Source organism: Rana temporaria, chromosome 3 (assembly GCF_905171775.1).
Source record: "Rana temporaria chromosome 3, aRanTem1.1, whole genome shotgun sequence".
Classification (NCBI taxonomy): domain Eukaryota; kingdom Metazoa; phylum Chordata; class Amphibia; order Anura; family Ranidae; genus Rana; species Rana temporaria.
Genome location: NC_053491.1, coordinates 328,066,549 through 328,094,242, shown reverse-complemented (window position 1 = coordinate 328,094,242; position 27,694 = coordinate 328,066,549). Strand labels below are relative to the sequence as shown.

The window sequence follows — 27,694 nt, the reverse complement described above, 5'->3', positions numbered from 1 at the left end:
CACTTTTGGCCCTGCAAAAGCTGCTCTTTGAACCAATCCAGGATATTCCCTTGGCATATTTTACAAAAAGGTATCTTTACTGATGGCTGTAATAGCCATCAGTAAAGATACCCTTTTGTAAAGGTTGTAGAGGTTTCAGAGCTGGCTGCTTTGTCCTGTAGGGAATCCTTTTCGGTCTTGCATAAGGATGAAGTAGTGTTGCGTCCAAATTCTTTATTTTTACCAAAGGTGGTGTCCAGCTTCAACATAAATGAGGATATTAGTTTGCCCTCCCTATGGCCTTAAGGCCATAGGGAGGTAGCTCTGCACTGTTTGGATGTGGTACGATCTGTGAGGGTTTACATTTCAGGCACTGTCTCAACCAGAAAATCAATTTTTCTCTTTGTTTGCGTAGTGAGGCCAAACAGGGTTCTTCTGCTTCACAATCCAATGACTGCTATGTGGATTAGTGGGATCATTTCTTAATCCTATTTGAAGGGTAATGAGCTTCCCTCGACAAATTAAGGCTCATTCTACTAGATCTGTTGGCACTCCTTAGGCATTTCCACATCGGGCTTCACTGCCACAGCTTTGCAAGACCACTACCTGGTCTTCTGTACACACTTAGGTTTTACATGGTGGATGGTGGCTTCTGCTGGTGCCAGTTTCTGCTGCAAAAGTTTGCAGGCAGTTTTTTTGTTTTTTTTTTACTTTGGTGGTCCTTTAGTCCTGGAGTTCTTTTTGAGGTTCTTTTGGCTGTTAATTTTCTGTTGTCCATTTGTTACCCTCTCCTTTATGACTGCTTTAGGATGTCTCATCTGTTAGGAAGAAAATCTGTTTCCTGTACTGTATAATAAATAAAACTTTATTTTTAACATAACCTGTAAAATCATTTTTTTGGAGTAGAGTACAGGAACCTCTTTTTTGTGCTGTTGGTCCTGCATTGCTTGCTACAAGTCAAATTCACAAGGTGGGAGGCAGTGTCCAAATATTTGAGTGGCTTTGACAGTGTCCAGTCACCTGGAGGTGCCAGCGTATAACCCATCTGTTATGAAAAAAGAAAAAACTGTGTCCTGTATTGTACTCCAAGAAAAGGGCTTTACAGGTACGTAAAAAAAATATAAGTGAACCTGTCGAACCTGTGAACCTGTCGCTTTGTACTGCAATTTTTCCTGAGTAGGAAAAGTAGTTCACCTTTTGCATGGATCTGTTAACCATATGTACATTTTCTGCTAGAGCTGTTACAATTTGTAATGTAATGTAATGACTCCTTGCTCCTCAAGCTCTTTTAGTATTTGCATGAGGGTAAGGTCTAATAGCACATGTAAAGTATCACATTCACTGCCTTATCCTTCCAACATATGGGTAATAGCAAGGGTTAGATGATGTGCAACATTTATTAATTTCCAATTTTGTATATCAGGGGTCTCCAAACATTCTAAACAAAGGGCCGGTTTATTGTCCTTCAGACTCTTGGAGGGCCGTACTTTGGCCAGCGGGAGTGAAAACTTTCCTGGCATCAGTGGGAGTAAACATCTGGTATTAGGGGGAGGAATAGTGCCCCATTGCTGGTATCATAGGGAGGAATAGTGCCCCATTAGTGGTGTCAGTGGGAGAAATGGTGCTCCATTGTAGGTGTCAGATGGCAGAATAGTGTCTCGTATCATTGGGAGGGATAGTGCTCCAAGGGCCGGATAAAGGCAAGCAAAGGGCCGCATCCGGCCCTCGGGCCGCAGTTTGGAGACCACTGTTGTATATCATTGACATATTTCACAGAGACTTGCAATATATATACATAGATCAATTTACATTAGTCTTTGTTGCAGTTGTGTGTCATGATTTTGGGGATTTTCCCTCACTTCCTGTCCTGGTTACATCCAGAGCATTGCTGTCAGCTGAATTCCTGTGTTTTCGTTCTGATGTATGTCTTTATATTTTTCTGGATATTCCATTGGAGGCTCATGATATTAATACAGGCTTTCTGGTGGATTTTCCATAGGGAAGGGACTGATGGCATTTTCGCTGCTCCTGCTGTGAATTCTTCAAGGAAATACATGTAAGTGCACTCCAAAGAGGGGAAAACATCTTGCAGCAAACATTCTCACAGGTCTCCATTATGATTAGTTTCACTTGGTGACTCTGTGTGATTGTCGTTGGTTCCGTCGTCTCAAAGTCACTTTGACGCGTGGTTCCCGTTGTTTCCTTTATATGTGATGCGTCAGTGCGTCATCTGATCCCCTGTGATGACATCTTTGTGAGACGAAACAATCGTCGGGAAGTTGATGTGCTGACGTCTTCGCCCATAGGACGGGTGTCTGCTTGCTGGCCGGCTGTTTGTTTTTAAATGCGATTTTATTCAGATACTTTTGTGAGTATATCTGAGTTTTTTATATTACATTTTATGCATACAATATTATGCTATGTAAATGTTTCTTTCCTCGGTTCCATCTGGTGCAAATGAGGTGATCTTTCCCACTCGTTCGGACCATTTCCACCAACCTTCCAGCCGTCGCCATTGATGAGAGTGATCCGGATCCGCTCGGATTCCTGATGTACGACCCATTCTGGATTCAAGTGTGTCTTACAGGCCTAACTAGCCTGTGTTCTGGTAAGCAGGCTTGCACTTCTGGTGAAGGGACATGTGTGTTATTGGTGTCATCCTAGATCCTTTTTCACATTTTTTGTCATTTTGGAATCAATCAATTTTTTTAAAATTCATTAAGACTTTTTTCTTCTTTTTTGCTGCCATTTATTTGTTGGCAATTGGACTTCTACTATATACTATCATAAGAAGAACTTTCACATTTATGCACTTACTGTGATATTTGTGTTGTTTACATCTTAAGATATTTTCCACTGTTTTATTTACATGTTGGTTTATAGCGCAGTTTTTTCCATTTTTTTTTTTTTATCTTGCAGCAATGCTCTGCATTTTTCCAGGACATGGAGTGAAGGAAAAATCTGAAGATCTAACTGTTTCCTTGTAGTCTAGCCAAAACGAAAAAATATATAAATTGCTGGAGTTCCTCTTTAATGTGAGTTAGTGTTATTAGCTATACCAGGCTTCGCACAGTGATTTGTGGCATGATTAGAACCTCTGTTCTTTGGTGAGGCACCAGAGGGGTCAGAGTGAGGCATATGCTTGAACCAGTGAACACATTGCATCATGTTACAGCACAGAAGATGATGCTTAGAACTACAGGAATTTATCTAGTTAGGCGCAGATGACAGTATTGCCAGGCATTAAACATTTAACATTTAAATATAGAATGACAATTGAGTCACTCTCCTTGTTTTATCATTAAATGTAGAAGCATTTTATTTTGTACTCCCATGTCAGTGAAGAGCTCTTCTTATAAAAAGTACATCATCTTTTGTCTACATCTTGAAAAAAATGATACAACTGATCCACAAAGAGCCTTTTAATCCTTCTCTGCTTGTTCTTTGTTGAGTGTTTTGTCTAATAACAGAATTTAATTAATCTCTAGACACCAGTAATGGTGATGCATTTATTTATTGCTGCACAATCTTTCTGCAAACACAAAAATGTGAGAGTATTAATAGGTAAGTACCTTATTAACCACTTACATACAGGGCATTTTTACCCCCTTCCTGCCCAGACCAATTTTTAGTTTTCAGCACTGTCGCACTTTGAATGACAATTGCGCGGTCGTGCGACGTGGCTCCCAAACAAAATTGACTACCTTTTTTCCCCACAAATAGAGCTTTCTTTTGGTGGTATTTGATCACCTCTGCGTTTTTTATTTTGTGCACTATAAACAAAAAAAGCACAATATCTTTTACTTTTTGATTTAATAAATATCATAATTAAAAAAATATCCCAGTTTAGGCCGATATGTATTCTTCTACATATTTTGGGCCAAAAAAAAATTGCAATAAGCGTATTTGATTGGTTTGCGCATTTTTTTCTAGTAATGGCGGCGATCTGCGATTTTTTTTTTTACTGTGACCGTGACATTGCGGCGGACACATAGGACACTTTTGACACTTTTTGGGACCATTCACATTTACACAGCGATTAGTGCTATAAAACTGCACTGATTACTGTGTAAATGTGACTGGCAGGGAAGGGGTTAACACTAGGGGGCGCTGAAGGGGTTAAAAATGTTCCCTAAAGTGTGTTCTAACTGTAGGGACTCACAAGGGGAGGAGACCGATGTGTGTTCCTCTGTACTGGGAACACACATCTGTCTCCTCACCGCTGACAGGACATGGATCTGTGTGTTTACACACACAGATCCATGGTCCTGCCGTGATTGCGGGTGCCCGGCAGACATTGCGGCCGCCGGGCATGCGCACCGGGTCCCGAGCAATGCGGCGCGGGAGCGCGCGCACCCCCTAGTCGCCCGAGAAGGCTAGGACGTCATATGACGTCCAGTCTGAAGGATGGAGGGTTCCTGCCGACGTCATTTTACTATGACTCAGTAGGGAACAGGTTAAAGAAAAAATCCATGGGTGCAAAATAATAAACAAGCTTCCTTAACCCCCCTGGCGGTATTCCCGAGTCTGGCTCGGGGTGGAATTTCATCACCAAAAGCGGTAACCCCGAGCCAGACTAGGGATCGCCTTGCAGCAGCCACAGGCATGGTTTACTTACCTTGTCCCTGGATCCTGCGATGCCTCTCTGCTGTGTGATCGAGTGGTGTCTCCTCGCTCGATTCACAATGTCCTTGTGTGCCGCCGAGCTCCGTTCCCTGCGACGTTACGACGCACGGGGGCGGAGAACGGCGCCAAATTCTAAAAAGTAAATAAACACACTACATACAGTATACTGTAATCTTACAGATTTCAGTACTGTATGTAAAAAATACACACCCCCTTTGTCCCTAGTGGTCTGCCCAGCCTGCATGCACTTTTATATAATAAAAACTGTTCTTTCTGCCTGAAAACTGTAGATTGTGCATAGCAACCAAAAAGTGTCCCTTTATGTCAAAAGTGATTTTAGAGCAGCTAGAAATTTGTCATAAAAAAATAAAAGTAATGACAGCAACAATTCTGCAACTGAGCAAATTTCAGTGATTTTGAGTTGATTACATTAGTTATTCCTAAGAATTACAGGCCTACAATATAAAATGCCAAATTTCCATGCAAAATAATGGTACTGCTTTCAGCACCTAAAATCTGAAATAATCATACCACCAGGGAGGTTAAAGGGGTTGTAAAGGTTCATTTTTTATTTTTTAAATAGGTTACTTTAAGCTAGTGCATTGTTGGTTCACTTGTCTTTTCCTTCGATTTCCCTTCTAAAAAAATGTTTTCTTTGTTTTCTTTGTCTGAATTTCTCACTTCCTGTTCCTACTCAGTAAGGTGTTCAGTAAGCTGTTCTAAATGACTTTTCACCGCTCGGATGATGGTGGAAAGCTTACTGAGGAGAAACAGGAAGTGAGAAATTCAAACAAAGAAAAAAACATTTAGAAGGGAAATCGAAGGAAAAGGTAAGTGAACCAACAATGCACTAGCTTAAAGGAACCAATTTAGAAAATAAAAGACGAACCTTTACAACCCCTTTAAGTGTTTTTCCTTTTATTTAACCATAATACTGGGTGATTAACTCCATAACAGCTTCTCATTTCCAATAATTCTCAAAACTATTTTTTTTTTTTAACCTACATGACTCAAGCGAGAAAAAGCTTATAGTAAACACTCTACCTGAGGCCACACACAGTAAGGACTGGTGAGGGATTCTCAGCTCCACCCATCTGGATCTCTTTAAAGTTTATGCACACTCCTATCCATACAGAAATAAAATACAGTGAAACCTTGGTTTGCGAGCATAATTAGCTCCAGAAGCATGCTTGTAATCCAAAGCACTCTTATATTAAAGCTAATTTCCCCATAGGAAATAATGGAAACTCAGATGATTCGTTCTACAACCATTTATTCATATGAAAATTATTCTGGCAAAACACAATACAGTATAAAGTGTACTGGAAACATAAAACAAATTAAACTGCACTTCAAAATACTGTACTGTACCTCTGTGTTGCAAAAGTTTTAAGGTAAAGAAAAATGTGCACACTCACAATGTAACGGAGTCTGGTGCTCACCGATTTAAAGCCGCTGTGTATACTGTATGTAGATTAAAGCCACTGGTGCACAGTATACAGCTCTGTATGTGGCCAGAAGTTGGTGCTGATCTATTTAAAGCCGCTATGTATACAATACTAAATGTTCAGTAAAGCCACTGGTGTACAGTACAACGCTGTATGTGGCCACAGGTTCCGCTCACAGCACTTCCTAGAGAACTCAAACTGTTACTTGATGTTCATTCTGCTTGGTTCAAACTCTTATTGTGCCTATAGTGGTGTTAAAACCTAAAGGGTTGAATTGGCACTCTGGAGGGAACAGTGTCTGCTACTGAATTGCCTGGTGGCCACTACTTTTCAGCCCTCTGAAACAAAATCCACAGCAGATCGCTTTCAGAGGGACCCTTGAGTCCTCAGGACTCATTTGCACAGGCTCTGGCACCCATATTACCTGAATGAGGGCTTTGTTTTTGCACCTGTGTGCAGGCAACCTATGGAAGTTAATGCTGACACACTTTTTACATGCATCTGTGTTCAGGCAGTTGCTGCCTCTGCATTCAGCTCCATGCGCTGCCTGCATGCAGACTCAGAAACCTCAAAGGCCTCATTCATACATTATGGGCACCAAGGCCTGCCTTACTCTTCAGCTTTATAGTTGGGATCAGAAGTCTGACAGCTGCTCCCCTGTGAACCACATTACCTTACAAACTGTTTCCTAACTGCTGATTTGTGATAAGAATATCAAAAACAGAGCCTTATCGCGGACAAAACAGGCCTCAGAGCATAGCTTGTTGTGATCTTCTATGCAGTAACACACTGCATTGTGTACAAACCACAGTCCACAAACCCACATTGCAGAGCCGAGGAAGTTGTTATGCCAAAAAAAAAAAGAAAAATCACAATGCTATGTTTCAGAGACAAAAAGCAAAAAAATCCACACAATGGAATTGCATGCAAACAGTTTGATTAGGGCTTTTGGCAGCAGTTTAGTAGAGAGCGTATAGTCAGTTTTCTTTTTCATACATCATGGGACACAGAGTCCGGCTAATATTCATTATCTGCTGGGTTATACTTCATCTCCAGGTGAATGGACACTGGTAGACCAAAGGTCTTTAGACAGGAAGGGATTTCCTATATAACTCCTCTCATACAAGCACTCCACAGTTTTTTTTTACCAGTGTCTGCAAGGTGGATGGCACGGTTTGTTTGAGCTCTCTGAGCTCCAGGTCTCTAGTCCCACAAACGGTTCTTAAATTAATCAAGGGAATTGACCAATCAGATCCATTTGACAGATGCTTTAAATGTTTAGATAAATGGTACCCGTGCCTCAAAAAGAAGGCACCTGCAAGATTTTGCCTGTATTGCAGCCTCCAGGCCCTGGACCCTGCGAAGTGGAATCCTGGACACTACAGCGCTAAGGCATTCCTGCAGGGTGCTGTACAGGTCCAAGGGAGTGGATGCTAAACATAAAAAGTGTACCCAGTTCTTGAAGGTACTCAAGTAACAGGAACCAGTCGTGATGGGTGAAGTTTGGGAAGTTTATAAGCTGCCCTGCGCCTGGATGGGTAAGTGAAACCCCCTTATTTACTTATTGTGGGGTGTCCCAGTGATTGTAACAATCAGTCAAGCTAGCTAGAGGTTGGACACCTGTGTGCGGTGACCATACGGGGGGAGTTTTGGGCTAGCTGTGGGTGTTTGCAAAGTGTACCTTGTTTTGCTTGTGCCTGGCTGTGTTTTACCTGTATTATGGTGTATGGCGGAGCGCCATTTCACCTTGGTTCGCCATGGTGCAAATGCATTCGCCGGACTTAGCAGTTTGTTTGGCGGCCATGATGCACGCGGCTTCTGCGCACATAGCTTTTATTTGGGCATACGAAGATTCACGTCATATGCAAATACATCCACGCCCCCGGGACCACACACGTGCGTACACACACACAGAACATTTTGGCACACACCCAGCTTATTTAAGCTGTGTATTCCAAAGCATGCAGTGCTTCCAGAAGGCAGCTGTGGGACAGAAAGCAGGCTCTTAACAGGCACATGCAGCAGTACATTTCTCCTTACCTGAGTCACGTGAGTCACAAAGTGTTGCTTGGCAGGCTAAAGATGCTTAGCAGGATTGTTACATAGGGGCTTGGTGAGCCCATTTAAAGGGTCTCTCTTTTGAGGCGTTTTAATACTACACCCAAGTACTCTTTTTGTGGCTAGAAAATGTCTTCAAAAAAGAGGAGCGGGAATAACAATACAGGGAAGGGCACACCTATGTCATCAGTAGTTCCTGATGAACCTAATCGTATCCCTACTGTTGTATTCCCTGAAGGACCAGAGGCTTCCGGGCAATCTGAGCCGCTGCGCCTATCTGGTATTCTGCCTACAGTCAACGATGCTGCTTTACCCTTTATCATCAAGAATGAACTGTCCTCGGGACAGCTCAGGATTCTGTGGAGGGCCTGGCAGATGAGTCTGCTTCCGAGCAATCTGGACAAGAAGATATCCAGCTGATGTCTGCCTCTCAGTCGCAGAGGCTTTTGATCCTGACTCTGACCGAAATGGTTCGTTCTGCCTTTAAGTTGCCTCTTGCAGAGGTGACTGAGCCCCCCTGGTCCTCTTTGGGATCTCTGAGGCCACACAAGCTTTCCCCTTACACTTTCTGTGGGAATAGGTGGTGTATGTGCTGATTAGGACTAACCTGACAGGATTATATCCCATGGATGAAAAGTTTGTTAAGAAGTGGAGCATGCCAGCCATAGATGCAGCAGTCTCTTAAACAAGAACTTTACTTGTCCGGTGGATAACACACAGGGCTTGAAAGATCCTGTTGACAAGAAATTGAAGTCATTATTAAAAGCTTGCTTTTCTTAGGCCAGTTCAGCTATTCAGCCAGCTGTTGTAGCAATTGTTATCTGCCAGTCCATAAAGGACCAGATCAGACAGCCTGACAGGCCTAACCAGGAGGAGGATCTGCCTGAAAATAAGGCAGATATTCCCCGAGCGCTGTATTTTGCTGTTGACGCCTTAAAAGGATTCAATACAGCAGGTTCCTAGTTACGTATGCGCAGACTTTTGTGGCTTAAGAACTGGTCAGCAGAGCTTTTAAGAAGTAAGAAGTTATTGGCAGGTTTCCCCTTTCATGGGGAACGTTTATTTAGGGATCATTTGGACAAATATATCCAAAAGATTTCCAGAGGGAAGAGTTATCTACTTCCTGTGAAGAAAAGCACCAGGCCTCCCTTGTTTAAAACTTCAGGGACTGTTTCCTCAAATTTTCAGCGCCAAGGCAGTTCCGCCACCAATATGGCGCTAGAGCAAGGGGCAAGCCGCAAGGCCAGGGACAGAAAAAGCCCTGGGTCCAAAATTCTTCTAAACCAAGCACCAAGCTCTCCTTTTGAGGAGACACCCCCACTCTATCAGCTGGGGGGGAAGGCTTCTGCACTTTTCGGACATTTGGCGAATAATTCAGGACGAGTGGGTCACCTCAACTATATCCCGCAGTTACAAGCTGGAGTTGCGGGGGGTTCCCCCTCTGAGGTTTTTAAGATCCAGCGTTCCCTCAGATCTTCCAAAAAGAGACTTATTTCTACATCATTCAGTGCATCAAGGAGTGATTGTAGAGGTTCCTGTATCCAAAAAAGGCACAGGGTTTTACTCGAACCTGTTTACGGTTCAATGACCAAATGGGAACACAAGGCTCATTTTGGACCTAAGATCCCTGAACCAGTATCTACTGATCCAGTCCTTTCATATGGAGTCTGTCCACTCAGTAGTAGCCTCACTCCAGATGGGAGACATTCTAGCCTGCATTGATATAAAGGACGTTGATTTACACGTACCTATCTTTCAGCCTTATCAAAGGTTCCTGTGATTTGCAGTAGAGGAGCGTAATTTTCAGTTTATGGCCCTACCCCTTTCGGCTTGCTACAGCTCCCCAGGTGTTCACAAAGGTCCTACTACCAGTACTGGGTCTTTTAAGGACCCAAGGGATCTTGGTGCTCGGGTATCTGGACAACCTCCTGCTCAGAGATCACTCACTACAGGCTCTAGAACAGAGCATAACATGCACAGTACGGTATTTGAAAAGCTTAGGGTGGATCATAAATACCAAAAAGTCAACATTGAGACCAACTCAAAGTCTAAATTATTTATGTCTGATCCTAGATACGGTCCAAGCAAAAGTATTCTTGCCACCTGCAGGGGTCTGTGCCCTGAAGAATTAGGTGCGTCAGATAAGGGGCACCAGACAAGCCTCCATTCGGCTCTGTATGAGTCTTCTAGGGAGGATGTTATCCTCTTTTGAGGCGTGCCCTATGCCCACTTCCATTCCATGCCTCTACAAGAAGACATCTTGGCTTGGAACAGGATAGGACAAGCCCTGGATTATCCAATGTGCATATCTCCTCGGGCGCGCTTAAGCCTAAACTGGTGGTTGAAGGATCAGAACCTGCGAAAGGGAAAATTCTTCCGGTAATTTGGAGAGTACTGACTACAGATGCCAGTCTCTCAGGCTGGGGAGCGACCCTAGAAGGGCTCACAGTTCAGGGGAAATGGTCAACGACAGAACAGATCCTGCCCATCAACATCCTGGAATTACGCGCAGTACGACTGGCCCTATGGTCCTGGACAGTGGAGCTTCAGGACTACTCTATCAGTATTCAGTCCGACAGTGCCACTGCAGTGGCCTATATAAACCACCAAGTCGGTACCAGAAGTTGTTCAGCTCTGAAGAAGGTGAACCACATACTAGCCTGGGCAGTGGGACATGTGCCGATTCTATCGGTAGTCCATACCCCAGGAGTAGAGAACTGGAAGGCAGATTATCTCAGCCGCCAGCTAATCTGCCCGGAGGAATTCTCCCTACACCCAAGGGTGTTCCAGGAAATTTACCAACGTTGGAGATGGCCAGAGGTTGACCTACTGGCATCCAGGTTCAACAACAAGCTACAGCAGTTTGTGTCACGAACAAGAGATCCTCTAGTAGTTCCATGGAGCCAATACTCCCTGGTTTATGCTTTCCCTCTGATCCCTCTCCTTCCACATTTGTTGTGCAGGATTCAGAGAGAGGGAGTTCCAGTCATTCTGGTGGCACCAGCCTGGCTAAGAAGGCCCTGGTTCCCGGAGATTGTGAGACTGACAATAGACAGCCCATGGACACTTCCACAGCGCCCCGAACTACTGTCTCAAGGTCCCATATTCACCCCAATTTACAGTCTCTAAATTTGATCTCATGGCTATTGAAGCCAGGGTGTTAAAGGACTGTGGAATCTCAGGACCAGTGGTGTTTACCCTAGTGAATGCTAAAAAAGCTGTCACTAGGAAGATCTATCATAAGGTCTGTAAGATATTGGTTCTGGAATATTGTTTGGTGTTAAGCCAAAAAATGTCATCCTCGGAAATATGTGACTGTGAGAATTCTCTCTTTTCTACAGTCAGCTGTGGAAATCAAATTGGCTTTGAGTACAATCAGAGGTCAAGTTTCGGCCCTATCAGTATTCTTCCAAAGGCCTTTAGCCTCCCATTCACTGTTCCGAAATTTTATGCAGGGGGCAACTCGCTTGCTTCCCCCCATTAGGTCACCTATGTGTCCTTGGGACTTGAACTTGGTGCTGTCTGTGTTACAGAAACAACCAATTGAACCTATCATGGAAATTCCATTAGACTTGCTGTCACGCAAACTATCCTTCCTGATGGCTATCTCCTTGGCTAGAATGGTGTCGGAGATGGCGGCCCTTTCATGCAGGGAACCGTACTTTATCCTTCACCATGACAGGGTTGTGTTTCGACCTGTTGCATTCTTTTTGCCAAAAGTGGTGTCGGCCTTTCATTTAAATTAGGACATTATTTTGCTTTTTTTTTTTCTCTCTCAGCCTTGTTCGGCAGATGGGAGATGACTGCATTCTTTGGACTTTGTCTGGGCAGTCAAGGTTTATTTGTCTAGATCTGCGGAGATCGGAGGATCAAACTCCTTTTTTGTTTTACCAAAACAACCCAAAAAGGGTCAGGCAGCTTCAAAAGCTTCCATTGAGTCCGTCAATTAGTCATTTAGGCCTATGGTCTGAAACGTAAAGTTCCTGCGCACCCCCACCCCAAAGCACCTTGTCCGCATGTTGATGAGGACAAGGGCCTCTTACCAACAACCCTGGCCCTTGGTTGTTGGGTCTGCGGGCAGGGGGCTTATCAGAATCTGGGAGCCCCCTTTAATAAGTTGACCCTTTAGATCCCAGCCCCCCACCCTATGTGAATGAGTATGGGGTACATTGTACCCCTACCCATTTACCTAGAAAAAAGTGTCAAAAATAAAACACACTAAACAGGTTTTTAAAAGTCATTTATTAGGCAGCTCTTGGGATCTCTTCTGACTTCTTCTCCCCTCTCCGGCTCTTCTCTGCTCTCTCTTCGGTTGTTCTCACTCTGTCTGGTGTCTTCTGCCGGGTCTCCTTCACTATCTTTTGCTCGCTCTTGCCCGGTCTTCTCCTTTGTCTTCTTCCCTTTGCTCTTTGTTCCGATGTTGACACAACGCTCTCTCCCGCTCTGGTTCCAAGTGCGGCACCCACCTTTAGGATGTGCGCACATCGCGGGCCCCACCACTATGGCCTACCTGGCCTGGGGTCGCGCGCAACGTAGAGTTCCAGACTCTGGGCCCTTCTGGCCTGGAGTCACTGATGCCACAAAGGGGCCCCAGTGACTTACTGGGTCCCCCTTCTACGAGGAGATCCCAGGCTGTATGCCGTTCGGTGGGGGATCAGCTTGAGGAGAACCCGGAGGCAGGTTATCCAAAAGGGCTTGAACGAACCTTCGGGGATCTGGTGACCGGAGCATTGACAGGTACACTTGCACTGTCAACCGATGACCCTAACGTGATTTATTGGGAGGATTTGCTCTGCTGTTCACATTGTCAGCATTGAGCCTGTGGCAGAGGTTTCATCTGGCATCCTAATCTAATCAGAGCCAGGTCTGTGGCAGAGGCCTGTTTCTCCCAGCAACCTTAAAGTGGCACTCCGGCTGCCAGGCCTGTGGCAGAGGTCTGTCCGGGGGCACTTCACCCATTCTGGCTAGAGTGACGACGAACTGTATTACTGCAGAAAGCAGGATTGCTTTCCTACTATCCAAAGCCTGATACCGCAAAGTTCCTTTACTTCATGAACCTTTTCTGTCTACCTTAAGTTGATGTTGGTCGTGTTGGGCCAAGAAAATAAAACATTCAGAAAACCTCTACGAATTGGACATTCGCGTATTGCTTTACTCACTACCTTCACCCCTAGACAACACATAGAGGTAACTTAATACGCCGATCCCAAATCAATCAGCGGCCCCTAAAGGGGGTAGCACTACATACATAAATTAAAAGACAGCAACAAATACTGCAGCTGCTGACTTTTAAAATAAGGACACTTACCTGTTCAGGGTGCCTGCGATGTCCTCACCTGAAGCTGACCCATTCCACAGCTCTTGGGTAGAGGTGCCGGCATCTTCAGTGAGGAAATCAGGAAGTGAAGCCTTTTGCGGCTTCATAGCCTGGTTACCTACTGCTCATGCGCGAGTCGCGTTGCACGTCCTGACTGGTCCCTGCTGTCTTCTGGGGCCTGTGTGTCTCCCAGAAGACAGCGGGGGAGGAGGAGGGACCGGACATGGCGTAGATCGCCGGAAGTGGGAGAAAATACCTGGATTAGACAGGCATCTGCTACCCCCTGAAAGGTGCTAAATGTGACACCGGAGGGGGGGGGGGGGACCACATAAGCGGAAGTTGCATTTTTGGTTGGAACTCCGCTTTAACTATCAAAGTAGGTCCGGTTCCCTGGGCAACTGCTAAACAAATCAGCCATCATATCAAAGACCAGATCGCGCATCATACAAATGTAGAGGGTATAGAAAAAAATAACTAGTGTCATTTTGCTGAAGTCCGTATAATGATATACAGTAATTACTCGGATTGCGAGTAAAAGGGTTACAAGCGTTTCGCAATAGGAGCTATTATTTTTTTTAAATCCTGACTCTGTTTGCGAGCGTTGTCTCACAAAACAAGCATGGTTCAAGCCTCTGGGGTGTGCAGTACCGCATTTGGCCAGAGGTGCGGGCGCGCCAGTAACACTCGGAGCAGATCGGAAACACTCTGTTCCATAGTGTCTCTGAGCCTCTAAGAGTGCATCCCAGTGGCTTTTCCGAATGTCTCCAGTGCCCATCCACCTCTGGTTACATGTGGTACAGCATACACTAGCAGAGCCACTACGGATTATCTGAGTTTCCATTATTTCCTATGGGGAAACTCACTTTGATATACGAGTGCTTTGGATTACAAGCATTCTTCTGGAACAAATTATGCTCGTAATCCAAGGTACCACTGTACAGCAAAAATAATTATAGATAAAAGCAAATATATACGATAATTAAAAATATCAAGTTGTCTGTTGTCCAGCTTACAAACTGTATATACTTAAAACATTAAATTAAAATATATCTTAAAACCTAAAAAAATATAGAAATTATTAATTTTATAAATATTAAATAAAAGACAAAAATAGGAAATAAAGAAAATATAAAAATAGGGGAGTGCAATAAACAAGAAGATGAGGGAGAAGCTAAAAGTATAAAATTAAATCAAAAGAAGAGGGAAATTGGATAAAGGGTTCAGGAATTGCTAATAAAACAATTCAAACCAAATTCTATGTTTAAACCTCCTGGTGTTAGAACCTTGTGGTATAAATCCACCAGGATTCCTAAGCTGACATGCAATCTAGAAACCATACTGATTTTGTGCACAGAACGTAAATAGTGCTCATTAGGAGCAAGTAGAGAGCAGATAGGCTTTATCTGTAAATCCAAAAATTATATTTTATTCTCCCTGGGACAAAGAAGAATTTTTTTTTAAGAATTATTAGCTTATATTTCATGTTCAGTCGTTTTTATTGAATTTTTTCGATAAGAACAGAACAAAACAGACAAAAAAAATTATACGTTTTCTGTCATACATTGATTGGTACACATATTAGGACGATCATCTCAATGGATACAAATGTCAGAATAGAAGTAACCAGCGTAAATGAACAATGGAATCCATTCCAAGTACTAGTTATAAGGTAGTATGTATTGTGGTGGAGAGACAACACGACCGCCCATAAGTTTCAAAATCTTTCTATTGAAATTTTATTTCAACAAAACATCTATTTTTATAATGGTATCACATCACACATGCAAGTATAAATACATATCAGAAAAAAAGGACAAACAAATTGGTACTGTTTCAAAGCGATCAGTCATTTTATAGAGGGGTACGAAGAGAAAGGAAAGAATAAGATTGATCAAGCCATTTGAGTTTGTATTATGTAACCCAACCATCCCAACGTTGAGAGAATTTGGATTGGCTCCAATTTTTGCACGCTATTATGCGTTCAAATTGAAGAAATTACATCAATGTGGTTTTTAACTTCAGTGATATTAGGAACAACAGATAATTTAAGGACTATTAGGCGGGCAACATCTAAAATGTTAACCACTATAGGTCTCAGCTACAGTGGGTAGTAGCTATCTATGTTTGTGGAGGGAATTGCTTGCTGTATATTTGCTTTCATCAGGACCCCTGTCACTTCTGCAAGAAGTAAAAAAAAATGTATGTTCGTTTTTTTGGGCTTGATTTTCAGAGGTGAATAGTGAGATTAGGCAATTTTAAAGTAAAGAATCACTGCCACACCACAACTGAGGGCACATCATGAGGACATATTAACTATTGACAAGTAATATACTCTAATTCACAGCCAAAAAATAATGGCCACTGCAGAAGTTTTATAAAAAATTAGCTTATTTATTGTGCCAAAACACTGTACCCCCACACAAATATTGCAGAGGAAAGGCTTGATGCTGGGCAAAACTTGTATATTTTGTGCAAATGGCACACAGCTGCAGAAAAATTGTGCCTTGGGTGTTGGTGGTGCCAAACTTGGTAACTCAACAGATTTCTTCCTGCAGAGCTCACAATAGACCCTTGTAAAAAAAAAAAAAAAAAAGACAGCCTTTGTAACAGCTAAACAGCTGCAGAACAATTTGTGGTGACGCATTAAAATTGCTGTTGCAAAAAAAAAACAGCATCTAAACAGTGGCATGAGATGTTCACAGAGACCGGACATGGCTGATTTTTTTTTTAAGGACTGCCGTCATGAAAGGGGAAGTGTGGGCTGTAACAAAACCTCTGGGAGGGTGGCAGAAATACCAATTTAATCATCAGCATCTGCATTAGAGGCTTGGTAGTTGCTGCAGATTCCAGATACATTTTTTTAAATGTCAGCTAGTCCATGGTGTCGCACTCTTTTCTCTGTCACAAAGCCTCCTGTAGCCCTGAATGCATGTTCAGCAAACACCCTGGCTGCAGGCAGCCCAGCAGCTTAATCTCTACATCTACTCCAGTGTTTCCCAACTCAAGTCCTCAAGGCACACCAACAGGTCATGTTTTCAGGATTTCCCTCAGATGAAACGGCTGTGGTAATTACTAAGGCAGTGAAACTGATCAAATCACCTGTGCTAAATAATGGAAAGCCTGAAAACGTGACCTGTTGGTGTGCCTTGAGGACTGGAGTTGGGAAACACTGATCTACTCTACACCCCAGATAATTATCCACCATGTAATGCAGATGTTTCTGATAGGTGCTCGCAGCAGAGCGCTTTAGGCCCTGTGGACAAATACATTTTTTTACAAACCATTATTACCACTCCTCCTCTCACCAACAGGAGGCTCAAGGACACCTTGTCAATGAGACAGTAACCTATAGATATGGGTTACATGTGACATGTACAAATTAGTGGAGGCAGAGGAGTCTCCTGGGTCGCTGAACATGGCCAAGGTTCATAGTTCCATCTGGTGGGCATGTCACAGATCAAGGGCTTTGCGGGCAGGGGGAGTTCCCGCAGAGTTTCATCCAGACTAACACTGGCTGGATAGGACCCACTGAAATAATTTCTTTGGCATACCTCAGAAAGATCTTGTAACCAAGAGGGGAACCACTGCACAACCCAATTGAGGACATGTGCCAGGCATGGCACATCTGTCAATTTTCCCAGCCAGATGATGGAAAGCAGACCAACCTTCCTGGCTCAATTTGCCCTGAGGTTAACCACCTCTGAGCCTGTCCCTGCATTTATTGATCCTGTTTCATTCATAGAAGCTGTAGTATGGCTTCTGTGAATTGAGGACCTGGGTAGAAAGTGCAGGCATAGTTGAGCACTTTTGATAAAAGCCTGTAACATCACCTCGGTTCTATTAATCCACACTGCACTGGAAGATTACGGCAGTAGGGGGATTGGTATCGGAGGAGGAAAATTTCAAATGAACTAGAAGACAGAAGTACGAGGGACACATTACACTGAAGGTAAGTAATGTCCAGGGGCGGACTGACCATTGAGGCATTCGGGCACTGGCCGAGGGCCCCATGCCACTAGGGGGCCCCATCAGGGTTGCCAGGCTCATTAAAACCAGGGACAGTATGTAAAAATCTGTGTTTTTTTTACATCTGTCCCTGATATGTCCAAAACCGACATGCTTTTGATGTGAAAATCCTGAGATTTTAGCTGCCCGCCTCTGTAATGTCTCCTGGCTTGGTGGCCATCTGTAAGCCCGGGTGCCCCATAAACTTCTATTGCCCGGGGGCCCCATGAGTTGTCAGTCCCCCCCCCTGGTAATGTCCCTTGTACTTTTTTGGAATTTGGGCAAGTGAATATGCATGGTAATCAAAATAATTGTAGTAAATGATTTGCTTTTGTGGTGAACATTACTTTTGGGGGTTTTAAATGGACCTTCAGATGCATGTGCTACATATATGCCACTGCTCATCTGTTTAAATGTAAAGAAAAAATGTAACATTGCATCCCTCAACAACCATCAGAGACTCCCTAGTGTACAAGGAGGTGCAATCCTCACTGTGTTCAATAAAGTCCCAGTTTCCTGCTGTGATTTTAAACACAGAGGAAGGCAAAGCTCTCCAGGTGCATACAAAGCAACATCGACTACAAAAACTAATAAGGAGCTAAATTTTCATTCACAGCAATTGCAGCAGCAACAGCTTCTTTTACAGATTCTAAACTCAAACAAAGGGAAATTTAGGAATGACTGATAAAAGTGTATGAATATATTAAAAATAAAAAAAATAGGTAGGTTTATGAAGTCAACCAAACAAGATTTTCTTTGATGCTAACACCAAAGTTTGTGTTTAAGAAAAACTCAATTAGACCGAGGAGAGACAATCCAGTAAGAATCCAAACGAAAGTTGCACTGATGTACATTGGTCTCAACCTGCAGGGAGAAGAAGTATAGTTGAATACTGTATACTAGATAATAATTAAACAAGTGTGTGTTTATAAATACTTAAATTGGTTGTAAATGCAGGTGTTCTTTTATTTTACCTTACTGCATTTTTTGCAGTAAGGTAAAAAAAACTTCTGCATGCAGCTCCCCCTAAATACATACCTGAACCCGATCTAACAATGTGGAGGAGAGCCGAGGCAGTCTTGCTCCTCATTGGCTCAGATACAGCAGCAGGAGTCATTGTTTCCCGGTGCTGTTATTTAGAGCCAGTGGCGAGGAAGCGGAGGGGCAGGGCAAAGACCCGTTCTGTGTGTCTTATGGATGCACAGAGCAGGACTCGGGAGCAAGCATGCACAATTGTCCCCTCAGCAAGTGGCTTGCTATGATGCACGCGGCAGAGGGAGGAGCCAGGAGTGCCAGCAGGGGACCCCAGAAGAGAAGGATCAGGGCTGCTCTGTGCAAAACCTGATTGATTGCTTCTGTGGACAGGTGTCTTTTATACAGGTAACAAGCTTAGAGTACCCTTTAAGAGAGTGCTCCTAATCTCAGCTTGTTACCAGTATAGAAGATACCTGGGAGCCAGAAATCTTGCAGATTGATAGGGGATCAAAAACTTATTTCACTCATTACTATAACTCAATTTTATAACTTTTTTGAAATGCGTTTTTGGGGATATTTGTGTTGTTATTCTCTCTCAAAATAAACCTACCAATAAAAGTATAGAGTGTTCATTTCTTTGTCAGTGGGCAAACATACAAAATCAGCAGGGGATCAAATACTTTTTTCCCTCACTGTATATATGGTTATTCTATCTACGGGGGAGAAGTGAATCTTTTTGTTTTACTTAAAATATTATAGGAAAATCCATTAACGAGTGTTGCATATCATTTTGTGATTTGTATGTAAGATTGTTGTCTATGTCCATCCACAAATATAACTATTTATTGTGAATAAACATTAATTGAATTCCATATTTATCTCAATCGATTTGTGTTAAGAAATTCAACTGGTAAAAATTACTCAATATAATCATTCAGGCAATTCCTGATGCAAACACACAACAACATTTTGTGTGAGCTCCACAAGGTAAACTGATCTGATACCGACTTTTCATTAAGTGCAAAGATCTTCTTAACATGGTTAAAGCGGTGGTTCACCCTCCATAACAACATTTTAGCATAAAATGAAGCATAGTAGTGCGAGCTACAGTATGCCTGTCTTTATTTTTTTAGCCCCGTACTCACTGTGCAATCGTAGAGAGAAGATTCCGACTCTCCGCGGGGAATGGGCGTTCCTATGGAGAGGGAAGGTGATTATGACGGCCGGCTCTGGCACGTCACGCTCCCCGAAGACAGCCGCAACAGGTCTCGGCTCTTCGCGGCGCTATACGGCGCCTGCGCACAGACTATGCGCAGGCGCCGTGAAGCGCCAAGTACTATTTCGGCTATTTCAGGAGAAGCGTGACGTGCCAGAGCCGGCCGTCAATCACCTTCCCTCTCCATAGGAACGCCCATTCCCCGCGGGGAGTCGGAATCTTCTCTCTACGATTGCACAGTGAGTACAGGGCTAAAAAAATAAAGACAGGCATACTGTAGCTCGCGCTACTATGCCTCATTTTATGCTAGAGGAAAAAAAAAAATTTTTTTATTAATAGGGTGAACCCCCGCTTTAAGTATGGATTTGTGATTTTCTGGCTGAGACATCAAGTAAAAATCATCGCACCATCCGTTGGCCCTAGTTTCCACTGGGCCTCTGGTAATTGTAATAGAAACAGGTGCATTGTCAGACAATGTAATGTCATGTATTTGGGATTTACTGATGCTCTGTAGCAGAAATTTGTCCACTAGGAAAATGTTGACGTGAGAGTTAGTTAGATGAGTGCGTGGGAAAAAAATGAGTAGTTCTTTTTTGAGGCAGGTTGACATCGCCACACTTCGAAAAGATTGGACGAAGAAATAAAACCCTGGTGAAGTGGTCGGCGAGAGCGGTTACATATAGGGTCTAATATGTCGAGGAGCCGGTTTGGAATGGCATTGAAGTCCCCACACAGGATTATGTTGCCTTGTTGGACAGCTTTGGCTTTTTTTCCAAGCCTTTTTTTAAAAGGGAAAGAGGTTTCTCATTAGGTGAGTAGACATTGATCAATGTATAAACTTTGTTGTCAAGTTTGCATGGTAAAATGATGTAGCCACCCTGATCATCCTTATCAACCCACTTCCCCATCTTGCCAGTCAGACATCTGAGATAATTGTGGAGAAGCAGCTGGAACTGGCATAGGGTCGTCATTCAGAATTCACAATTTTTTAATACGGCCAGGCCTTCTTCCACTGTGGTGATTGCAACTGTTACTTAGCCGGGTAGTTCCATCTATAGGGAATCTGATGGTTTTGAAGCGGCTTTGTAATGGTCTTTATGTTCTTTCTCCTTTGCATAGTGTAGCGGGACATATCAGCAAAGTGTGTGAGGCCCTGCAGGCAATCAGGTACGTGATCTTTGTTTCGGGCCAGGGACATCAGTTTTTCCTTGACGTAATAGTAATGTATCCGGACTATGGTGTCCCTTGGGAGATACTCATGCTAGGGAAGCCTGTTAATTGTGTCTATAACTAGGTCTTTAGGAGGAGAGTCTTGTAGCGCTGCACTAATGATGTTGGAAAAATAGGCCTTTAGCTTTTGCGGTTTAACTGATTCTGGAGTGCTACAAATTTTAACTTTGTCAGCGATCTTCCAGCTCTGCCAACTTGGATTTGATCCAACATGCCATCCTCCCTCTCATTATGTGCATCTACCATATCATTAAAATCAGTTGCAAATTCACCCATTTTGTTTTCTACATGGAACACAATGGGGTTGCTTAACTAAAACTGGAGAGTGCAAAACCTGATGCAGCTCTAACTTTAGCTTGTTCAAGCTTTCTCAATAAAACCTGGAAGCTGATTGGTTTCTATGCAAAACTGCACCAGATTTTTCACTCTCCAGTGTTAGTAAATGAACCCCTCTGTCTCTGACTTCTTGGACCTCAGATTTAAATTGCTGAGTCAGGAAGAAAATACCAGCATGACTAATGCTCCTGAGGAACACTAACTTTTAGGGTCGCATCCATCACAGGTTGATTGCTAGTGGGAAAAGCCAAGACAGATTCCTGCAGCTCTCTGTCATTAAGGGAAAAGTCTATGGCACTCGCCTCTGTTGAAGCTGCTTTCACAGGAGATAGCTTTTGTCCTAACGTGGGCCGGGCTGGTATTGTTGGAGGATACCTGGGATAGTGGGTTATTCTGATTCGAGGGTCCAAAGAATTCCCCCTGCTGCTCTGACCCATGTTCTTCCCAGCTCTGTGGACATGTGGAAGCCAAGAAGGGCCGCCACTGTCATCTTGGCCAAGAGAGCAGAGCAGAGGAGGAAAGAAATCAGTCATGTGGCCCGCCTGCTGGCGTCTTTTCTTTTCCTGGGACATGCTCCCCTGGGGATGCTGCTGAGCCCAAAACCACCGCTTTTCCTTGCTGGATAGCTCTATAAAAAGGGTCCAGAAAGACACTGCGGTGCTGACCCCTCCTTCCCCCCCTTTAATTACGTTTTGACAAAACCTAGAAACGTATTGGTTACTATGCTCAGCTGCACCCGATTCTGTGTGCACCAGTTTTAGTAAATCTCCCATTCGGCTAATCTGTATTCGGCTAATAGACTTGCAAAGGACAAAAGGACATAGAAGGGAACATATACTAACTTGAACGTAGGCCAGGAAAACTGAAAATTTACGATCAAATACTTAACGCAATTTTCCTTTCCTGATAGACTCCATGGCACCATTCGTGTGGGTTAGCCCCACCTCCATAACTACCCTACAGGACACCTCTCCCATAAATCTTTGCTCTGGACTACCAGCCATGCTTCATAACTAGCCTACTCAAAGCATTTGGGTGGAAACTCTTGCTGAGATGGAGTCTATTAGGAAAGGAAAATTACAGTACGTATTTGATAGGAAATCTCCAGATTTCCTGACAGACTGCATGGCAAAATACTTGTGGGAAATAACTCACCGTACACACCCGGCTGGGGAAATGCTGAGCAAAGAAAATACATTTAACAGTGTCAACTGACAGTACGTGCAAAACAAAATTGACAGATGATAAGGCAGCTGGTTCAACACAGTAGTGAGACATAAATGTATTGATGGAAGACCAGGAAGTAGCCCTACAGATTACTTCAGGAGAGACATGGCGTGAAGCTGTCCAAGAAGTCTCGATACTCCCTTTGATTTATGAGCCCATTAATGGTCTGCATGATCCATGCCACAATGGATCTAACCGAGGCCCGCATTCATCTCTTTTTCCCGTGAGGAAGAATGAAAAGAAAATCTGATTGCCAGAAGGGAGCTGTGATCTCCAGATATTGTTTCAGAGTGTGTCCCACATCAAGGGGATGGACATCTTGATTTTCTGTTGAGCTGAAGGTGTTGAACACAATTTCTTGATTTTCCTGGAAAATTGTGGACACTTTAGGATTTGACCCCAGCATGGGGATTAAAACTGCTCTGTCTGGAAAGAAAGTCAGCAGAAAAGGCTCCTTCGAACCAAGGTTTCTGATTTCAGACACTCTTTTTAACAGCCACCAGAAAGGTGGTCTTGCTTGTAAGATCCTTCACTGTGAGTGGCTTGTCGGAATCTGATCCAAGCTGGGAAAGAAAATCCAGAACAAGAGGGAGGTCCCACATAGGAAACCTTGGCTTCCTCTGATGCCAAAGCCTGATTGCTCCTTTGAAGAACTGGCGAACAAGTGAATGTTTGGCCCATGAAACACCTGCGAATGCCGAGATGGCCGATACCTGTTCTCGAAGTGAGCTAACTGACGGGGATAGGACTAGACCTGATTGCACAAAGCTGACCTCTTCTGGGCAGTCTAGGGCTTCGAGCCTTCCCCTCTCAAGAACCAAGCCCTGAGGTGCCGATGAGAAGGACAGGGTTGTGTCCTGAAACAATAGGTCAAACCTGAGTGGCAGAGGAACTAAGTCCTGATAACTGAGGAGTGTCAAGAGAGGAAATCATGGCCTCTTGGGCCAGAAAGGAATTACTGCTATCACTTCTACCTTCTCTGTTTTGAGTCTCTGGAGAAAATGGTGTATTAGACACTGGAGGAAAGGCATAAGCTTTGTGGAATCTCCACTGGTCCATGAGGGCCTCTATCCCTTAGGCCTGAGGGTCTCGGAACCTTGATTAGTACTTGGCCAACTTGTTGCATGGGGCTGCAAAGAGGTTGAGTTCTGGCCACACTCCCAGGGTCAAGAGCTACTTGAACACTTCTTCATAGAGAGAGCCACTCGTTCATCTGAACACGAGAAAGGAAGTCCGCCTGTACATTCTGGATCCCGGGTATGTAGACTGCTGAGATGTTGGACAAGTTTTTCTGAGCCCAACTCATGATTGGCTCCACTTCCCGTAGCAGGGACCAGCTGCGGTTTCCACCCTGCCTCCTTATGTAGGTCACCGCTGATGTAGGTCACCGCTGTTGTAATGTCCAACTTGAGCATAACTGAGGATTTCCTTGTTAAATAATGGAATGCTAGAAGTGCCTGAAATGCGGCCCGTAGTTCCAGGATATTGGACACAATGCAGAGAGAAGGGGAGTTCCATCTGCCCTGTGCTACTTCCCATAGGCAATGAGTACCCCAGCCCTTGTTGCTGGCATCTGATGTTATCCTATATGGGAGAGTTCCCCGATGGGGTTTTTAGGCAAGCATAAATTCAATAATTATAAATAATATGCATTGTTATGTTTAAAAGATTTTGTTGAATGTAAACATGTGGTGTGAATCATGACAATTATAATATAAACTCTGGTAAAAAGAAAAATATAAAAATCCATACAAGATGATGCAAAACCAAAATTGTTATACAACTTGACATGCTACATACATCTGTGCATATACCATCTGACGCGTTTCAACCCCCTAGGTGTCGTCTTCAGAGGTTTTTGGTTTGCTGTAAGAGATTACATAATGAATTTTCAAATCCTGCCCAGGTCTATTCCAAAATGGCAAGAAATATATATATATATATATATATATATATATATATAGTACATAGTTACCAGTTAGCTGTGTATAAAAAAGGAACCTTCTTAGACCACAGTTTTCACTAAAAAGCCTTAAAAGAAATCCTGATGGCTCCCCGGCCACCTGGCACCCCAGGATGCAGCGTCAAATAAGCCACATGCAACTTGCAGGGAGTCACAATTGGGAGAATGGCCCCTACGGGGCATGCATCGACAAGATGGTGGACACCTGCGGCAGAGCATTGGAAACTATATTATAAAGTGCATTATATAATGTGCTTAAATAGATTTTTAGTTTTATATATTAGGTTTCGGCAAGCTGGAATTCACCAAGAAAGTATCTAAAATTTGTTTAGTATATATTTTTATAATATTCTATATAAGTGTTCTTATATATGAATGTGTACCTATAAAGGGAAATAGGTGCGCATTCATTGGGTATAGGACAATAAAATTGTGTTATAGGAGGGTGGTTATAGTACTACAGTAAGAAGGGAATACAAAAACGCACCTACATAGGTTAATGTGCACGAGTGGTGTGATGATAGGTGACTGGGTGATGAGTGAATGTGAACATGGTGTGAGAGTGAAAGGATAGTGTGGGATTGGAGTAATATAGTGAAAGAAATGTGAGAGGAGTATGGCACTAGGCGTACTATAGATATGCATCAGCAAGGGTGTAAACAATATAACACAATTTTATTGTCCTATACCCAATGAATGCGCACCTCTTTCTCTTTATAGGTACACATTCATATATAAGAACATTTATTATATAGAACATTATATAAATATATACTAAACAAATTTTAGGATACTTTCTTGGTGAATTCCTGCTTGCCCATACCTAATATATAAAACTAAAATCTATTTAAGCGCATTATATAATGCACTTTATAATATTGTTTCCAATGCTCTGCCGCAGGTGTCCGCCATCTTGTCGATGCATGCCCCGTAGGGGCCATTCTCCCAAATGTGACTCCCTGCAAGTCACATGTGGCTTATTTGATGCTGCATCCTGGGGTGCCAAGTGGCCGGGGAGCCATCGGGATTTCTTTTAAGGCTTTTTAGTGGAAACTCTGGTCTAAGAAGGTTCCTTTTTTATACACAGCTAACTGGTAACTATGTACTATATATATATATATATATATATATATATATATATATATATATATATATATATATATATATATATATATATATATATATAATTTATTGCAATTTTGGAATTTACCGGGGCAGGATTTGAAAATGTATTATGTAATCTCTTACAGCAAACCAAAAACCTCTGAAGAAGACCCCTAGGGGGTTGAAACGCGTCAAGATTGTATATGCACAGATGCATGTAGCATGTCAAGTTGTATAACAAATTTGGTTTTCCACCATTGTGTATGGATTTTTATATTTTTCTTTTTACCAGAGTTTATATTATAATTGTCATGATTCACACCACATGTTTACATTCAACAAAATCTTTTAAACATAACAATGCATATTATTTATAATTATTGAATTTATGCTTGCCTAAAAACCCCATCGGGGGAACTCTCCCATATCGCATATATCGGGGTGAGCAGCACCATACATTCTCAATATGTGTCTTTTCCATTTCAGTCTGATGTTATCCTGACCCATGTGATAGGGACGATCGAGTGACAATTGCGAAGATTTTTCAGCTGGAGTCACCGAAGGAGGGACACTCTCATAGCTGGAGTAAGGCAGATGTGCTGGCTCTTGCTGTCAGGACTGCATTGTTGGAGGAACCCCTTCTGCAAGGGTCTTGTGTGCCACTGTGCCCACTTCACCATGGGGATTGTGGCAGGCATGGTACCAATCACCTTCAGATACTGGAGATCGGAGAAATAAGATGAAGCTGGGGCTGAGCAGATTCTTTCCCTGACCACTGCAATCTTCTTTTTGAGCAGCGAGATGGTGCCCTTTATAGTGTCGAAATGGGCCCTGAGAAACACGAGGCACTGTAAGGGTTCAGGGTGACTCTTCTCTAGATTCAGGAGCCACCCAAATGCTTGAAGGGTGGAGATGATCAGACTCCTGTGTTCTAGAAATTGACCTTTGTCTTGTGCTAGGAGAAGGAGGTCGTCTAGGTTGCGATGAAGACAAACCCCCTTGACCCGGAGCAAAGCTACAACAGCTAGCAAGACCTCGGACAGACACAAGATGATGTTAGACCGAAGGGGAGACAGGTGAATTGAAAGTTAGAGGGGTTTTTAAACTAGGCGACGGTGGGAGGGCCCAGAGGTAGAGATAGTCAGCGCGGAACATATTTCAGAGGGTAGTATAGTTATGGAGGCTGGGCTAACCCACATGTATGCTGCCATGGAATCTGTCAGGAAAGAATAATTTTTCAAGCCTCTATCAGCATATTCATGGGATATAATAAAAATATTGGTGGAGAGCTCCCTAGAAGAAAAATATCATGAAATAAATATAGGTTTGTAGCAAGAGAAGGGTCTCTATACAATAAGGTCTTTAAAAAAAGGTTCAGGGACCAATCGCCAAAAGCTAGAGACACTGGAACTGATAATGCTTCTGACTTGCTGAAAACCAGAGGTAGTTCTGGTATATCCAGCTTGAGGGTGACAAAGCTCACACACCAAACAGTATCTATGGAAAAGAAGCACGGTCACTCTAGTACAGGAAGTGTTTTAGAACTTCAGAACACTATCTCCTCCTCACTATAACATGAGGAGAGGTGTTGTGGTCTAGAGATATAGATGGGAAAATGCTAACTCACAACAGTCATCAGAGGCAGAGAGCACACAAGATTTCTAGTAGGATCGACAGGTATTTTTTGCATTTATCGACAGATCTAACAAAATACTTTCAATATTATATTAAACAGACCAGAAGAGAGCAAATATTAATGAATTGTTAAGGTTTTTGTACACTTTAACTTAGTAGGACAGCCGTGACCTGACCCGATATGTGTACATCCTTTTGTCCTTGTGGACTTGTAAGGGCCAACTTCTGAGATTGGAGATGTTTGGGAGAAATTATTATACAAATCTAAGAGGGCTCAGTTAGGTGCAGCCAGCAATAAAAGGGTCAGAGGAATAAAACATACAGAAGCAGGATCTGGCTGTGCTACTCAGGTTTTTAAAATCTGGTGGATTTCAAAAGTGACAGCACCTGTGGGGGGAGAGGAACCCCCGTGCTCTTTCAGGCCGGGTTCACACTGGTCTGACCAACCCTCCGACATTGGGAGCTCATGTCGCAATGACGTGTGAAAATCAATGTTTCCCTATGAGAGCCGTCTTAACTGGTCCGACACAAGTCGGTCCGACTTTGAAAATGCTCTCTGTACTACTTTGGTCCGA

At 43.2% G+C, this 27,694-nt stretch overlaps 1 protein-coding gene across 1 annotated transcript in view; it reads right to left on the bottom strand.

Moving 5' to 3' along the window:
• Positions 1–17,689: 17,689 nt before the first annotated feature.
• LOC120932530 (leukotriene C4 synthase-like) overlaps positions 17,690–27,694 on the bottom strand; it is a 56,934-nt gene continuing 46,929 nt past the window's right edge. The window contains exon 5 of the mRNA XM_040344983.1: positions 17,690–18,297. Coding sequence (XP_040200917.1) covers positions 18,162–18,297 — 136 coding nt within the window. The 3' untranslated portion in view covers positions 17,690–18,161. The remainder of the gene's footprint in view (positions 18,298–27,694) is intronic.